Genomic DNA, 18,271 nt, shown 5'->3' on the forward strand with positions numbered 1-18,271 from the left:
CCCTTGATCAGTTGAGTGAGGTACTTACTGTATGTTAGTACAGCCTTAGAGAATATGTATAGTTACTGCTTTTGAGAATATATATATAGATTAGAGAGATGCATGTATAGTAGACTGACCAAGAACGTACTTTTACCTCAAGCTTTTACTTATACCTTTTACTGTGTTACACTCCATTAGGAGTTACATTATCATGTTATTTTGTATATCAATGCACTTTGTTCATTCATTTTACTCTTTAACACAAGCTCAGGTCAGGGGGGAAAGGTGTGTTTGAGACGAGGAAGAGAAGCCCTGCCGGGGTAGGGCGTGGTTCTCGACTGTAAAGCTGATGTCATACATGCACGAACACACACACCCCAGTGGACTCTCGGTAGGCTGGCCTGACGAATCACAGCAAAGGAGACGCACGCACCTGCTAGGTGCTTGGTGCAAGGTGATTGGTTACACCACAGAGAGACATTGGGGTAGGGCTGGTAGGTGTACATGTAAACCAAAACCTTTACAAACTCAGACTCTTTGCATTAAGAGCTTGTCCAGGTAACATCACCACCACTCCAGGGTCCCTCAACAATGGACATCACCTCTACCTCTGGTGTCTGCCTTTCTGCCTTCCTTTGACATCTACTGATTAACTGATCTCCTGAATCTCGGAGGACTCTCTGCGTTTTGAATCTGACCCAGGCATGCAAGAAATCATTCGTCCTTCAGCAAGAGGAGGTAAGAGGAAGAAAAGCCTCTAGCAACAAGACCCGGTAACACAATAGTATCTCTTGTTATGGCTTCTGGCTCTCTGGCTGCTACGAGGAAGGATATGGTAACTTGTAATTATAAAACCAAAGTTTTTAAACAGTACTAAGTTTTCTTAATTACTATAACCTGGTTTTTACACAAGGGGCTTTTTGAAATACTTTATAAGGTCACTATCACAGAATATTATTTTAATGGCAGTATGCTGATATTTTCCTGTTTTACTTCAGTATTTATCTGTAATATGATTTTTAGAATGGAGAAATAAGTCAAGATTTGAAGGGTGTTTGACTGAGATGGCAACCGATAAGAGACACCTGTCATCACTGAGGAAAGCCTCTCTCCCTAGCTTGTGCTCTAAACAGAGGAGAATGGTGGTACAAAACAGGAACAAAATCCTTTGACTAGACAAACCAGTTAGGGCACATAGGTCTATACAGAAAGAGTTGTCAAAAGTTTCTAAATTCTACTATGTGCAGGATAAGCAAAGTGGTGGTTTCATGGATGAATTGACTTTATGTTGTTGATATGCTGTAAGGAGACAGTTTCTCTCTTCAATTATTGTGCATTCTACACAGACAATTGTTCGGCTCCAGATTTAAAGGGGGAAAAAGGTGGAGAGTGAAAGGGCCTCTTCTTTTCATTATGTAACTGGCATGCTTGTCTTCTCTAATAATAACTTCAAAAGGGTCTGGTCAGGCTTGTTCTTACTTGTTTTTTCTGGTATGATTAGAGATTAGACTAAATAAGAGTTTTCCCCATCATTCAAATTCTGTATGTCAATAGATGTAGAGTGGTACATTAAGTGGTGTAGTTATTGGCCTAAACTAATGTAAGAATTTGCTGCTCAATCCAAATCTCTGGTTTGATAATTGTTGGTTTATAAAGAACAGTTGCAGTCTTGCCTTGTTTGTGCTATTCCATTACTTGCATACGCCAGCAGTTAATTACTTAAATATAAGCAACAAAGGATATCACGGTTGGGAATGTGGAAGATACAATAGGAAAATGCATTAAAACTGGAGCTGATGCTACTGTATTCACAACTAACACCTGTCCTCTACAGGTGGTGATAATGTCATTTTCTCAAGAGGTCATTGTAGCAAGGGCCTTTTAGAATTTCCTCCTGCGAGAATAAGATACATTTTGTGATGTGGCAATGTGCCTAGCCTCAAATATATGTGTTGAAAGTGTATACAAGTTTAATGGCATTCACAGGTGAGAGGTCAGGTAGTGCATGGATTGGTTTTGTGTGGTTAAGACCATGCAGCCATTTTGTCTGAATGACTAAGCAACCGGTTGAGTCCTTTGTTTAATTTCTGTTTGTTCACGCATGCAAAGCACTCAGGCTAGGCGGTGACCATGCAGATGCTGAATTACCTGTTTGGCTTTAAAGCAAAGTAGATTTTTGCATCTATGCATACAACTGGATATGATGTAAAGTCATTACTATACTTATGTCACTTGAAATGTATCAATTAACAGTAACTACAATTTAGAGTTTAATTCGATTTTTCAAGAAAACAGGTCTTTATTGTTAAAAGATGTAAACCCTATTGTAAAGGTTTACTCCGGAGTATTGAAAACATCAAGTTTCATAAAAGGAGAATATAATGTCACATTTTCCTTAGCCACAAAAATGGATTAGGGACTAGACTAGGGATGAGCATCAGATTATTATCTGATAGATGCCAAATATATACATTTCTTGTATATCAATTGCTTCCTTATTTAACTGTTCTTTCAGCCTCCTAAAAGATGATTTCTCTCTTTTCTTTCCCTCTCTCCTTTTCTCCCTTAGAGGGCCTCTAGTGCTGGTCTGTCTACTGAAATGCTGCCCGGCTGAAGACTAGGAGGGAGCAGGGCATGTCTGTGGGTTTTGCCTTTCATGGGGTCTTGAATGACCAGAGAGAGACTGGATGTGGCTCTCTCTCAGGCTCCAGGGGGAAATTTGAGATATTTCCCCTCTTTTCTCCCTCTACAACTCCTCACTTTTTTCTTTTTACATTCTTCCTTTACTGCTCTATTCACAATGGTAAGATTACAGGTGTTGCTGTTTGATTTCCTTCTCAGTCCCCTCCCTTTTTACCCTCCTACATACTCCCTCTCCCTCTTTTGTCCCACATTTTTACCTGCTCCCACCGCCATACAACCTTTCCCGCTCTCGCAACCCACTAATCCCATGACATTTGCATCAAGTGATGTTTGCTTTGCTTGTTTCAGAGCAAAACCCTTTCTTTAAGCTTGTTCTGACAACAATGGAGGCTATATATTTTGAACATGAAGAAAGAATTTAAACAAGATTTTATTTGTAGACTACAATGAATTAAATCAAATCTCTACTACTGAAAGTAATGTGGATACCTTACTAATAGCTAATGTAATCAGACAGTATGTATTTGGTGAAATAACACAAGACCAATTTTGAAATGGTGCAGGAACAGTGTGAATTGTGCACAGTGCATACAGTTTGTACGTAGGATGTTATGTAATGTATAATGTTTGCCATGAAGTGTCATTGAGGGCATTCAATGTTGGTGGCAGTTTGCCAATGTGGCAATGATAAGGTGATCTTGAGGCATATTAGTCGAGACATGGGAGTAATCATCTTCTGAAATTCCTGCCATTGTGTTACTCTAGAATACTACATTACCTGCGTAATACAGTAGCGTTTTGATACCGCTGCGGCCTGACTTTGCGAGGGCCCAGTGGCCTACCATACTTTGTTTTAGCTAACAGCGCAGGTGCATAACTTCAAGGAATCTTTGTAAAACCACAGCCTCTTAAATTATAGTTTATGTTCTTGGATCATAAAAAAGCACAGTTGTGATGTTTGGATAATTATTAACAATGACTTAGCCTACTGATGTGGTTGCAAAATTATAGAATAAAAACATCAAAGAAATCCGACAGGGTTTGGTAAACACAGCAGGTAGTGTCAGTGCTTTTCTGGATCCACCTGTATGGTAGCCTCCTCTATTTACACTGTCCGCATCTGTGCTGCTGTTGTAAATGAAATATTGATATTTGGATGGCCATCTCCATCTTACGAGGTAGTTTTGGATGTTATAACTCCCTCTAATACTGCCTGGTAATGATGATGATGACCCTCTGCAGGCATCATAGACAAAAACACATAACACAGAAACACAATCCCACGTAGCACTGTATTTTCTTAGCCCTTGATCCTGGGTAGTAATATCTTATGAGTTGCTGATAGGTTTGAGTAGTATTCTAAGGGTTGTGTAGACGTAGATATGCTCTGAGGTTGGATATAGTTAGTTATGTGCTTTTGGTGACCTTCCCTTTCTTTGGCTTCCAAAGCACGTCTTACCTGACAGTGCTGGGCTGTACACAGGTGTTCTAACACTGTCTGGTAATGATGTCCCCTGAAAGCCCCTCAAACAACCACACCATCTCAACAACCAATATAGGTGCAACGGCACTGTAGCATACCTGAAGCAGGACGTGTTCACAGTTAGTTCGTTTTTTACTGTTTGGAAATTGTTTTCAGTCAACTCTGTTTTAGAGAGACCCTCTGTCTGTTGGCATTGCCATTGTTCAGGTGTAGACTCTAAGTCACGTGAACTCCAGTTCAAAGTTCAGAACATGAAAAGATGGAGACTGTAGTAGGGTCGTTTTTTTTTAAAGGACTACATATGTGAATAAGACGATGATGGAACAACTGGCTGAAGGAGGCATCCAGAACAGGTGACACCAGACTTTAAAGGCTGACAGAGATAGTCCCATAGGAAAAGAGGATGAGGTAATAGTCCTAAACGTCGTCTGTGGTGAGCACCTACCGCCTAACCCCCCCATTTGTGAAAAGTAGTTCCTCCCTGCTTCCTGCCCTTTGTGTAGATTTTCCACCCCACCCAGTAGTTAAAGAATAGCAGTGAAATGACTGTTGCAGTAAGAGCCACTTCCTCTTCCCCTCCCCCAGTCGAAGCTGAATCTGGGCCTTTGTTGGCTCGTGATTGGTCCAGCGGCCCTACTGTACCTGCGTGCCATATTGTGCAGCTGACACCTGAGATCTGTGTGAGAAAAATAAACACAACAACCTCTATGGCTCTCCTGCTCTCACTTTCTATTTATTTCTCTCTCTCCTCTTCTCCAGTGAAAGCCAGTGGCATTAGCTGAAACTGATTATTGCATTTAAACTAAAATGAGAGGTTGATTCATTATCGTTGAAGTTGTTTTTTTCATTACTCTCAACCAGTTATAACTCTCAACCTATTGCCCTATTCAACACCATTATGATTGTCAAGGTAAAGTGAAGGTATACAAGGAAACAGAGTTCTCAAACTGTGTGTTATGTAACAAAAGGGTGGCTGTAAAAATTGGGGAATGCGGGCACAAAAGCATTGTAATGTCGTCATTTATTTGCATGTCCCTTTAAAGTTCAAATAATTTAAAGATTGTGTAATATTGCCTTATGACAAACAATCTGCTCCAGTTATAAATGTCTTACTATAATTGTAGAAATTACTATTACCTCCAATACATTTTTTAAAAACTTTTCACCACTGATGTGTTGCTATAAACTATTCCAATTCTCCAACTTATTTCTGTCTTCTTTCTTCACAGCTTGTCTGTCAACAAGCTGCTGTAGCTACAAAGACCCTGGCTACTTTCCTCTGATGCGCCTACCTAGACCTTATAATTGTTGTCTTACCAGACAAGTTTAGATCTAGCTACTCTGTCTAATACTGTCTGGTAATGCCGTCCATTACAAGGTGTCTCATCGCTCTTCTTCTGTCAGTTTCTTGGACAATCTGTACAAATCAACTGGTATCAGGTCATGTGATGTCTTTTTCCCTCAATGATGTTTTCCATAACTGGCTTGTAAGGTTTAATTGCAGGTCAAATAAAAATTGTGTTGAATTATGTCATTGTATGCAATATCCCTAGTCAAAAAAATCCTATAGGATCCCCCCCAAAAAAATATCCAATTGCAATCCCAAAGAAATTTCAATCAGATTTTGGAAGCTATCCTATAGGACTTTATCCCATGGTATAGTGCCTAGTACCTAGGACAGAATCCTATAGGAGTCCAATAGGACTGGTTCCAAAATCTGATAGGATTTTCTTTTGGCTTCTATTATTGACTAGGGTAACTTGCTATTTAAAAAAAAAATTGTACAGGACAGATGTAAGTACAGATATGGAGACAGATATAGAGAGGGGTAAAGTGGTTAAGGGCACAGACAGTCGGCCAAGCCAGGGCTCAAATCCCCGTCTAGGAGGGGGCATATGTGGTCCGGATTTGGGGGCTTAGACCGCTACACCAGACTCCAGCACACTGATAAGATTTTTCTATTAGATTCTTGTGTATATAAAATCCTATTCAATAGAATCCTATATTACTCCAATAGGACTGGTTCCAAAATCTGATGGGATTTTCATATTGGCCTCTAATTAGATCCTTGTATTGGAATCCTATCGGATTAAACACTATACGCTATGGTTAACTTAGCTGCTTAACACATGGAGCACCCGTGGGCAGTGGACACGTCAACTATAACATCATAAGCAACCAATATTGAACTGCCTCCTTTTCCACTTGAGATGCCGACCCTATAGTGGAGAACCGCCGGCAATGTCGAGATAGGGAAAATGGGGAGGGAGCACCTTCTAAGGATGGAGGGAGGGTAGAGGTGACAGCTCTGGGGGGAAGGAGGCAGGGGAGGGGGTACATCCCTGGTAGGGAGGTAGGGAGGCAGGGAGGGAGTGAGAGGGGTAGGTACAATCCTGGAATGGAAGGAGTTGGGGGGGGTGTCATTATCTTTAGGTTTTTCTTTTCCTCTCCCTATCCCAACAGAAAGAGGGTAAAGGTAACATTCTCTATTTGAATGCATTGCTGACTATTATACTGTATATTCAATTAAAGAATGTTCATATCTTTGCGTTACTGTACCTAAAAATGTATTTTCATTCTACTTTTTTTGCATATATGAAATGTAAATATGCTGTACATTCTAAGGGGGAAACCCCCCAAAATCTTGCGCTATTGTAAAATTGTATTTAGTTTTGCACATAATATTGTAATGGCTTCTAATTCAAAAAACAAGAAGTTGCATGAATAAGAATTAAATCAAATAACTCAAGTGAGTGTTTTGTTGAAAAATGTGTACTGTACTGGTGGTCAAACTCCAAATGAGCGTGTAGCCTTGAATCACTCCCATATTGTGGTGGTGAATAAAACCTGTTGTTTCCAATTAAATAAAATATTGTAATTCATGTTGTATTGTACTGGAACAAATGACAACAAACTTTAATTGAATGGGTTCAATTAAGAAAAGTTCTGATTTAAGACGTATCAAAAACCTATAGGATCCAATAGGATTCCAGTAGGATTCTGATAGAGCTGACACAACATCCTAGTGTTGTGAAAATCTTATAGGATTTTATTGGAAAAAACACTAATCCTGTAGGATTTTTTGACTAGGGATGCCTTGAATAGTTATGTCTTACAGTGTTTTGTTAATTATGTTAAAGGTCTTAAACTCAGGTTTTTTGTGTGTTTTTCATTATCATATGAATCATTATAAACTGCATACAGTGTAGTTTTGCACAACTACTAAAATTCAAAATTACTATATTAACCTGCAAACATATTTCTTACAGTGAAATCATCATAGAGATAAATTCAATCACTACTCACTTTAAAGGTCAATTGCAGCTGTTTTTTTTAAAATCTCAATATCAAATAATTTCTGGCTAACAATTAAGTACCTTGATGTGATTTTTTTTTCAATTAAAATTGTCAAAAATAAACAAAAATTGCTTCTTAGCGAAGAGCAATTTCTCAAGCAAGGATTTTGCTTGGACTGTCTGGGAGTAGTGATGGGAAAACTGAGAACTAGCTGTTATTGGCACAGAGATTTGGAACTCTCTTTCTTATTGGTCCATTGACTAAACTCCCTCCCCACCAAAACAGGCAAAAATGTCAGGTGGTCTTTTCTAACAGCTCTTACACTAAAAGGGCATTATCATAATTTTCACAATTTCACAATTCCAACCTCATAGTGTGGAAATATACACTTCGTGGACAGTTTATTAGGTACACTCATCTAGTACCGGATCGGACCCCCCTGGTCAGCAACAATGTTCAGACACGCTTTGGCGTTCAAACGTTTCTCAGTTGGTATCAAGGGACCTAACATGTGCCAGGAAAACATTCCCCACACCATTACATCACCGCCACCTGCCTGTACCTTTGACTCCAGGCAGGATGGGGCCATGGACTCATGCTGCTTACGCCAAATCCTGCCACTGCCACCAGCATGACGCAACAGGAACCAGGATTTGTCAGACCATGCAATGTTATTCCACTCCTCAATTGTCCAGTGTTGGTGATCGCATGCCCACTGGAATCGCTTGTTCTTGTTTTTAGCTGATAGGAGTGCAATAGCCCATCCATGACAAGGACCGATGAGTTGTGCATTCTGAGATGCTGCTCTGTAGATCACTGTTGTACTGCGCCATTATTTGCCTGTTTGTGGCCTTGCACGATTCTTGCCATTTTTTTCTCGACCTCTCTCATCAACGAGCTGTTTCGCTGACAGGACTGGCGCTGACTGGACGTTTTTTGTTTGTCGCATCATTCTCGGTAAACCCTAGACACTGTCGTGAGTGAAAAGCCCAGGAGGCCGGCCCTGCCTGGCATGCCATTTTGCCCATTCTAATGTTCAATCGAACAGCAACTGAATGCATTGATGCCTGTATGCCTGCTTTATATAGCAAGCCACGACCACGTGACTCACTGTCTGTATGAGCTAAATATGTTCGTGAATGGGGTGGAGTACCAAATAAATTGGCCACTGAGTGTATATAAAAAACAGGAAATCAGTTTTTGTATCTAGTGGAACTCTACTTTTTGTGTAGTAGGTGGCGGTAAAGTTCCATTCTGAACTCAGCCCCCCCTCAAAAAGGTCCAGGAAGATAGAAATCAAATAATATCAAATCACATTTTATTGGTCACATACACATGGTTAGCAGATCTTATTGCGAGTGTAGCGAAATGCTTGTGCTTCTAGTTCCGACAGTGCAGTAATATCTAACAGTAGTATAACAATTCCACAACAACTACCTAATACACACAAATCTAAATAAAGTGATGGAATAATAATATATACATATAAATATATGGATGAGCGATGACCGAGCGGCATAGGCAAGATGCAGTAGATGGTATAAAATACAGTATATACATATGAGATGAGTAATGCAAGATATGTAAACATTATTAAAGTGGCATTATTGAAGTGACAAGTGATACATTTATTAAAGTGGCCAGTGATTTCAAGTCTGTATATAGGCAGCAGCCTCTCTGTGTTAGTGATGGCTGTTAAACAGTCTGATGGCCTTGAGATAGAAGCTGTTTTTCACTCTCTTGGTCTCAGCTTTGATGCACCTGTTCTGACCTCGCGTTTTGGATGGTAAAGGGGTGAACAGGAAGTTGCTCAGGTGGTTGTTGTCCTTGATCTTTTTGGCCTTCCTGTGACATCGGGTGCTGTAGGTGTCCTGGAGGGCAGGTAGTTTGCACCCGGTGATGCGTTGTGCAGACCGCACCACCCTCTGGAGAGCGCTGCGGTTGTGGGCGGTGCATTTGCCGTACCAGGCTGTGATACAGCCCGACAGGATGCTCTCAATTGTGCATCTGTAAAAGTTTGTCAGGGTTATAGGTGAAAAGCCAAATTTCTTCAGCCTCCTGAGGTTGAAGAGGCGCTGTTGCGCCTTCTTGACCACACTGTCTGTGTGTGCAGACCATTTCAGTTTGTCCGTGATGTGTACACCCAGGAACTTAAAACTTTCCACCATCTCCACTGCTGCCCGCCGATGTAGATAGGGGGGTGCTCCCTCTGCTGTTTCCTGAAGTCCACAATCTCCTTTGTTTTTTTGACGTTGAGGGAGAGGTTGTTTTCCTGACACCACACTCCGGGTGCCCTCACCTCCTTCCTGTAGGCTGTCTCGTCGTTGTTGGTAATCAAGCCCACTACTGTTGTGTCGTCTGCTAACTTGATGTTTGAGTTGGAGACGTGCATGGCCACGCAGTCATGGGTGAACAGGGAGTACAGGAGAAGGCTGAGCACGCACCCTTTTGGGGCCCTAGTGTTGAGGATCAGCGAAGTGGAGATGTTGTTTCCTACCTTCACCACCTGGTTTGGCGGCCCGTCAGGAAGTCCAGGATCCAATTGCACAGGGCGGGGTTGAGACCCAGGGGCTCAAGCTTAATGATGAGCTTGGAGGGTACTATGGTGTTAAATGCTGAGCTGTAGTCAATGAACAGCATTCTTACATAGGTATTCCTCTTGTCCAGATGGGATAGGGCAGTGTGCAGTGTGATGGCGATTGCATCGTCTGTGGACCTATTGGGGCGGTATGCAAATTAAAGTTGGTCTAGGGTGGCAGGTAAGGTGGAGGTGATATCATAGCGATTGCGGCGGAGCATTTCCTGAGGCCGAAAGATTACATGCAATATTAACACAAGTCGTACCACCCTCTTAGGTCCTAGAGCCTGAGAAGGGAGATATGGAGAACTGCTTTGCTTTATCTTGGCCAGGTCTCAGTTGTAAATGAGAACTTGTTCCTCAACTGGCCTACCAGGATAAATAAAGGTCAAATAAAAATACAATTTTTTTTTAAAGAAGGAAGAAGTGGGAGTTTTGTTTGTTTTGGCAATGTACTATTTTTATTAGGGTGGACTAAGTTAGTTTCAACATTACGTATTAATTTATTTATTTACATATTTTATTTTGGTTTCAAACTGTCCAGTTGGTGGCGACAATATACCTTTTTGAGAGTAGTCTGACATAAAACCCACAGAAGAAGAAGAAGAAGAAGAAGAAGAAGAAGAAGAAGAAGAAGACGAAGAAGAAGAAGGAAACGAAGAAGAAGAAGGAAACGAAGAAGAAGAAGGAAACGAAGAAGAAGAAGGAAACGAAGAAGAAGAAGGAAACGAAGAAGAAGAAGGAAACGAAGAAGAAGAAGAAGAAGGAAACGAAGAAGAAGAAAAAAACTAATTTCCTGCACATGCGGAGGTTACTTCTGGTTTCTATCACAGTAGCCGTAAGACAGTTTTCATTGATACAGCGCAAAAATATTTGGCTACTTTGCAGATTCAGTACATTTATTTATACATTTGTTAAGTCATCATGTCGGGAATACCACCAGATACCTGGCAGCCACCCACAGTGAGCCTGGAGACAACGTAAGCACCGGTAGCTAGCTAGCTAGCTAACGTTAGCTATTGTTTTGAATGAATGAGCAGTTAGCTAGGAGTTATTCAAATGCTTGCTATTCAATTATGTTTTCCCAATACCATGTATTATTGTCCAGTGATTAATTTAATATCCCATGGAAAAGGAGTGCTCTTAGCTTAATTTCGTGTCCTGTCATGTTCCAGAATGGGTACAATTGTAGTGGAACTGTACTGGAGACATGCTCCCAAAACTTGCAAAAACTTTGCTGAGTTGGCCAGGAGAGGTTACTACAACAACACCAAGTTTCATCGTATTATCAAGGATTTCATGGTGCAGGGAGGAGACCCCACAGGAACAGGTGAGACAGATAAACACACATACAGATGGTTGGGAAATTCTTTAGAATGTTTTGTTTCATATTGTTTCACTACCAGGGGAGTGTTCAGCAGGACACAACGCTTTGAAATGTTCAGATAGAAATGTTATGTTGAACAAACATGACTCCCTGACATGTAGAATAAGGAATCACATTGGCTCTCTTCATGGAATTTCTATCTGCATTGTTCGAAAACGTTTGGCAGCTGAACATGGCACTGGGTTTTGACCTCCTGAACTCTGCCCATTTTTGCATTCAGAATGTTCCAGAGAGACACAAAAATAAGACATTTCACTAAACTCTCTGAGGACTGTAAATCTGTTCATCAGATTCTTACTCCCTGTAATGCGTGTTGCTTATAGGTCGTGGTGGTGCCTCCATATTTGGCAAACAGTTTGAAGATGAACTAAACCCTGACTTGAAATTCACAGGTAACTATACAATTTATAAACAGTAGAAAACAACATGTCATAGTACCAAAACGTTGTATTTTTATGTTGCTCTCTACTGCTTTCTTATGGCGCCATCTCCCTCCCTAGGTGCAGGAATCTTAGCAATGGCCAATGCAGGACCAGACACCAACGGAAGCCAGTTCTTCCTTACCCTAGGGCCTACTCAGTGGTTGGATGGGAAGCACAGTATCTTTGGGAGGGTGTGCCAAGGTATATCAGTTGTCAACCGTGTCGGCATGGTTGAGACGAACTCACAAGACCGACCTGCCGATGACATAAAAATCCTCAGGACGACTGTACCCAACTGAGACGCATTCATACAACCAGCAACTACTTTCTTATTTGTACAGTCATTTTGTCATGATTTATGCCTTTGATTAATTTTGTTATTCTCAAATCAATAATGTAGCCTAACCATTGTAGTCATTATCACTAAAATGATTGAGTGACATGGTAGGAATGACACACTTGAGAATATGCCTGGTATTTATCTAATGATTGCAGATAAATCTCATCCTGTAACTTGAACAGACTACCACTGGAGGGAGACAAACAACAGAACATACAGTAGTGTTGGTCTTTTTCATAAGACAGTCACATGATATCTAAAAAAAAAAAAGCCTACTCTGTTTTGGACACGTTGTTTTGGTTATAATGTTTAGTAATCTCCCAATAGTTTGAGGGTTATCCAAGTTCACCTAGCACCTACCATTAGCAGGTGCCAATTTCTACAATTTCTCACCTTAGAACGTGATTTTTAAACCTAACCTTAACCATACTGCTAACCTTATGCCTAACCTTAAATTAAGACCAAAATAGCAAATTAAATTGTTCATGAATTTTTACGATATTGTGCTTTGTGTAGATGTTATTTATCTCTACTATTGCTCCAGTTGGAATGCTGTAGCCAGTTAGCTAGGCTGCTAGTGGGGTCCCCTTAGAGAAGGTAAGTAGAGATACCTACTGAAAACAACTATTTTTTTCATGGTACAGAACTCTCATTTAACTGTTGTCTTCCATTAGAACTTTTCCTTTAGAACTTGTTATTCTTCGTTTACAGGTTGGCTTGTTAAATTGTTCCTTGGTGAGCGTGAGCAGTTCCTCTTGTACTGTTGAGGTCTCTTTGCTTGACGTAGGCTTCCAAGCCGCCTTCTAGCTGTGGTTGGTTGCTTTCTTTTCAAACCTGGCAGCCATTTGACCAGTTAGGACATGGTAAGACTCCCAGATGTGTTCTGGTAGTGCACACGCAAACTTGATGGCAGCGCCCCTGAGACAGAAATGCAGCCTGTCTACTTTGCCTCAGTCGACCACACTTGTTGGCCAGCCTCTCGAATGGAAGGATAAAGGAGTTCAAGTCCTCTTTACCATCGTGTGTGGCAAGCAGGACTGTAAGGGGCTGTGCTTGATCCATTAGGGTGGCGAGTAGCTGTGAGGCCATCAATCTGAACATATCCATTGGAGTGGAGAGTAGCTGAGAGGCCATCGATCTGCCCATTGTTCACATGATTTGTGAAGGAACGGGGGTTGGAGTATTAAGCCATTGCATTTGGCAGAGAGTAGCCATTCCCAGCGATGATGAATGGTGGGCAATGTAGCTGATGCGTGGCTTTGTGGCTGATTTATGTTTGTACATGGATGTGGGCCAGCCAGACTAGACATCAGCCTGGTAACCCTGGTGTCCTGTATAGCCTGGGTCCAGAGTTCACCGGTTGGGCATATGGGTCCTAAGCCATTGTATTGTGCTATGGACGAGTGTGATGGTACTACCATCACATTGGACCAGTGTGATGTGGCGTCGAGGAGCTGAAGCCATGTTGACGGTCACTGCTACCGCTGTGGGCAATACAGCATATTGTGCATGTCGTTGACCTTGTCAAAGCCTGGTGGTATTCCTGGGCAGTTGGTTTTCAGGTTTCTCTCCAAGGCTTGTGGCTGACTGAAGAAGTCTCCTGGGTACGCAGGACCACACGCCTGGCTGTAGCAGTGGCATGTTGCACTGGTTTGGGTGGAGGGGCGACGGCTGTGCATCAGCGCCAGTTGCATTCCACGTTTGTAGTAAGGTGGGAATGGGGCGGCCCCCCCTCCCAGTCCTGATCTCCTGACCGCCATAATTGACCTCACCCAGATGTTTGCTCTGCTGCTCATCACATTCGTCTAGGCTCTTCTCCACTGTCTGCAGTCGCTGCTTTATATCCAGGATGTGGATTAGGAGTTTTGTCTCCTCAGAAAGCTTTGAGTTTGAGCCTCTTCCTCTACAGACATCTTTGCTGTACTGAGCTTTAACAGTCCTTAGGTGAGTACATCAGCCTCTATTCCTTAGTTATGTTATGTTCTTTAGTCCCTTTAAAAAAAAATCTATTTAGTTTTATTATTTGCTCAGCTTTACTTGAGAGAGAAAATAAACAACACAAAAAAATGTAGGTACAGAGACTGGCTCTGTGTACAGATGCAGGCACGCAAGCGCCGTTAAAATGTTGCACTCAAGTGACACAATGTAGCTGATTCTGTCCAGGCAAACTTTGTGGGTGTGTTTGAACTGATAACTTTTGTCAAGTTGTTAACCATCGTTGGTCACTGTCTTTCAAAGTGTTGCATTAGCATTATGGTTATAAAAATGTACAGACTTGCGAGTACTTGTCGACTGCATGAACTTTACAAAAATCATGTGATCAAAGGTCAAGCAGTTTTTGATGTTCAAATTGTATTAGTCACATGTGCCAAATACAACAACCTTACAGTGAATTGATTACTTACGAGCCCCTAACCAACAATGCAGTTTAAAAAATAAATTAAAATACAGATAAGAATAAGAAATAAAGTAACATGTAATTAAAGGACAGCAGTAAAATAACAATAGCGAGACCATATACAGGGGGGTACCGGTACAGAGTCAATGTGCTGGGGCACCGGTTAGTTGAGGTAATATGTACATGTAGGTAGAGTTATTAACGTGACTATGCATAGATGATCACAACAGAGAGTAGCAGCGGTGTAAGGAGGAGGGCAATGCAAATAGTCTGGGTTGCCATTTGATTAGGTGTTCAGGAGTCTTATGGCTTAGGGGGAAGAAGCTATTTAAAAGCCTCTTGGACCTAGACTTGGCGCTCCGGTACCGCTTGCCATGCAGTAGCAGAGAGAACAGTCTATGACTAGGGTGGCTGGAGTCTTTGACAATTTGTAGGGCCTTCCTCTGACCCTGCCTGGTAAAGAGGTCCTGGATGGCAGGAAGCTTGGCCCCAGTGATATACTGGGCCATTTGCTTTCAAATCGCTGTAGTTGCTTGCTTCTCACCAACTGCACCATGCAGCCATCACCTTAGTTGTGGGAGGCACTATTTGTCAACCTATCATTAGGGTGTTTTTGTTTGACCCACGCAAATGTGGTTGAATACGTGACTGAAACAGGAACCGACTTTTCTGCGACTCTAAAGCTACAGGGGATACAAATTTAAAAGTCATATTTGAAGCCTCAAGCTAGCCAATGAATTGTACACATGTTACGTTTCCAGTGTTTTGATATGGGGGTACAAAAAGGTTTATTTTTACATTTTATACAGACAAACTTTTATTAACAATAGCAGTTATGTTGACACTGCCATGTTGATCTTGCTGTTGGAAAACCACTACAGTGGCTGACTTTCGGCTGTTGCAGATGCACATCCCCCAACTTTTACTTGCTGACTTGTCGTGCTATCCAGAATCCTTGGGATGTCCCTACCCTAACCTTAACCCCTTACCTTAACCATTTTACATTTCAACATCAACTCCTTTGGTTGGGAAGCATTACCTTAACCATTTAAAATTTCAACTTTAATGGGGTAGGAAAGTCCCAAGGATACCAGGTAGCACGGACATGCAGAGAACCCTCCTGGTGCAAAACATTTACTTCCTGGTTTCGTCAGTGTCATATAGAAACTTGTTATTGGGGATCCCTAGGGTGTCCCTACCCCATTAATGTAAAATGGTTAAGGTAATGCTTCCCATCTGAAAGATTTTGCATATATTATAACTCTTTTTGGTCTTCAGCAAGGGTTTATTCAGCTGTTTTTGTGAATTTTTTACATTTTTATTCTTGAGGCAAGACGAAGTTCGGTAGCCAAGGTCTATGCCCCTTTGTCGGTGATTGGTCAACAGTAGGGATTCTTCAATGAAGTGTTTGTTGCAAAGGGCCAGGGTTCTGGGCTAAAAGCATGGTTTCGACTGCTCCTACAGTTTTGAAAATTCCTAAATAAATGTCATCACCTTTGAACTAAACATCCATTGAATTATTCAAATAATTGTTGCTAAGGCCGTTTTTTAATTTTTTTTACTTTTTTTCCACTCACAGCTGAAGACATTGGGCTTGTTTGAATGGTAAGGCTGAAGCAACCGACTGCAGATGAATGTCGAGGAGTGAAGTCGGGGGAGGTGCATCTCTACAGCCAAAAGTTGGACACCGATGTGGTTTTCCAACAGAAAGGCTCAGTGCAACATAGCAGTGTTGCCATTGTTTATAAACCTTTTTTTGTGTGTTTACTTTTACCCCTTCTCCCCAATTTTGTGGTATCCAATTGGTAGTTAGTCTTGTCTCATCGTTGCAACTCCAGTATGGACTCAGGAGAGGCAAAGGTCGAGAGCCGTGCGTCCTCTGAAACACAACCCAGCCAAGCCGCATTGCTTCTTGACACAATGCCCGCTTAACCCGGAAGCCAGCCACACCAATGTGTCGGAGGAAACACCGTACACTTAGCGACCGTGTCAGCCCGGCCCGCCACAGGAGTCATAGAGCGCAACGGGACAATAACATCCCTGCTGTCCAAACCCTCCCCTAACCCGAACGACGCTGGGCCAATTGTGCGCAACCCCATGGGTCTCCCGGCTGCGACAGAGCCTGAACTTGAACCAGAATCTCTAGTGGCACTGCGCTACTCAGGAGGCCAAAACCATTTCATTTTTAAGATTGAAATAAACATGTCTCAAACACTCACAAACTGTAAATATACTGTATGTGTATACATTGTACTATCAATTGGGGAGAGAGAGCCTCAAATATCACATTAATTTGTACATATCCACTGTATACATATGAAACATGGCAAAGTTGCTTCCTGTTTCAGTCATGTCTTTGGTCCCATTTCCGTGTCAAACAAAAACACAAATGATTGGTTGACAAATAGTGCCTCTCAAAATGCAGGCGAAGGATGCAGTTGAAACATCATGACATTTGATCACATGGTTTTTGGAAAGTTCATGCAGTCAAGATGTAGGTGCTTGTCGGACAATATTTATACCCAGAATCCAACACATTTCACAAGGCGGTGACCAACGATGGTATCCGACTTTACAAAAGTGATCATCTCGAACGCTCCCATTAACATTTCATATTCATCCAATGGGTGCGTTTGAGTGGTAAGACGAAAGTAGCCGATTGTAGACCGAAGTCGAGAGGTACATATGCACCGACGGCAAGTCGGACGACTTCTGCTGTTTCTAGGATACGCAACAACGGCAGACGTGGCATTCGCCTTGGTTATTGCCGATGAAGTGGATGTTATCGAAATTCCACTTCTCCTACACAAAGCTGAACATGATCAACATGATCCAAGGAATGAATATCCTGATAAGGAAATTAGATTCCACCCCAAGTTCTTTCTAACAGTCACAAGGCTTGTTTTGTATTTTTTTATGGTTTTGTCAAATATAACCAGGTAGTGAGTGCGTAGGCTACTAGAATGAGAACATATAGGTGTTTTTGCAGCATATGGCATATGCCTGTTTGCCATTAATTCATGCCATCATTATTATTTGTGATTGCAACATGGATTTGTAACAGATGTGATTAAATGGAGTCCACAAATATTCTTACTGTATGGTAATTGATTGCATGTCCGCATCACTCCACACAACGACAGCCTGCAGTGTATTTCTTGATATTTTGTTACATTTGTCAGTAAGCATGTAAATAACAGAATTTGATTCGATCACAAGAAGGACAAAACACTCACTGTACAGAAAATGATTAGACTATACATGTACATCAGTTCACATAAGTTACTGGGTAAACAATATGCCAAGCAGTCAAATGCACTTGGTATTGACCCCCCCCCCCCCCGACTGGTGTCGGGGGTACTTGTTCATTAAGGGACGGTTTCCTGAACACAGATTAAGCCTCTAAAAGTGCCAGTGTAGAAATCCCCTACAAGGTGTAGCCTACAATATGTATTAAATTGTATTTACACTTAAGACAATCAACGAATTTGTTTGGTGATAACAATATTACAGGCAAGACAAATTGTAGGCTATATGGGACATAACATTACAGTAACATCTAGATCAGCGGTAGGCAACCCTGTTCTAGGAGTGCCGCAGGTACTGCAGGATTTTGATTCACCTAGGCACCACACCTGACCAACTGAGCTAATTGATCAGTTCAGTGATTGCCTAAATTCAACACATCTGGTCTTCCAGGCCAGTTAAATAAAAAACATGAAGTGCCTGCGGTACTCCAGG

At 41.6% G+C, this 18,271-nt stretch overlaps 1 protein-coding gene across 4 annotated transcripts; it reads left to right on the forward strand.

The window, feature by feature from the left end:
* Positions 1-515: 515 nt before the first annotated feature.
* LOC106583560 (peptidyl-prolyl cis-trans isomerase-like 1) lies at positions 516-17,620 on the forward strand. Of its 4 annotated transcripts, XM_014167885.2 has the most exons (5): positions 10,404-10,963; positions 11,159-11,313; positions 11,694-11,762; positions 11,871-11,993; positions 16,110-17,620. In XM_014167885.2, the coding sequence occupies exons 1-5, from the start codon at positions 10,908-10,910 to the stop codon at positions 16,130-16,132; spliced, it is 426 nt and encodes a 141-aa protein (XP_014023360.1). In that variant the 5' UTR covers positions 10,404-10,907; the 3' UTR covers positions 16,133-17,620. The 4 variants fall into 4 exon arrangements, with proteins under 4 accessions (XP_045561097.1, XP_045561096.1, XP_014023359.1 ...); XM_045705141.1 differs by lacking the exons at positions 10,404-10,963; positions 16,110-17,620 and adding an exon at positions 516-720 and having other exon boundaries at positions 11,871-12,631; XM_045705140.1 differs by lacking the exon at positions 16,110-17,620 and having other exon boundaries at positions 10,345-10,821; positions 11,871-12,631.
* Positions 17,621-18,271: the final 651 nt, after the last annotated feature.

This window comes from Salmo salar, chromosome ssa22 (genome assembly GCF_905237065.1).
Source record: "Salmo salar chromosome ssa22, Ssal_v3.1, whole genome shotgun sequence".
Taxonomy (NCBI): domain Eukaryota; kingdom Metazoa; phylum Chordata; class Actinopteri; order Salmoniformes; family Salmonidae; genus Salmo; species Salmo salar.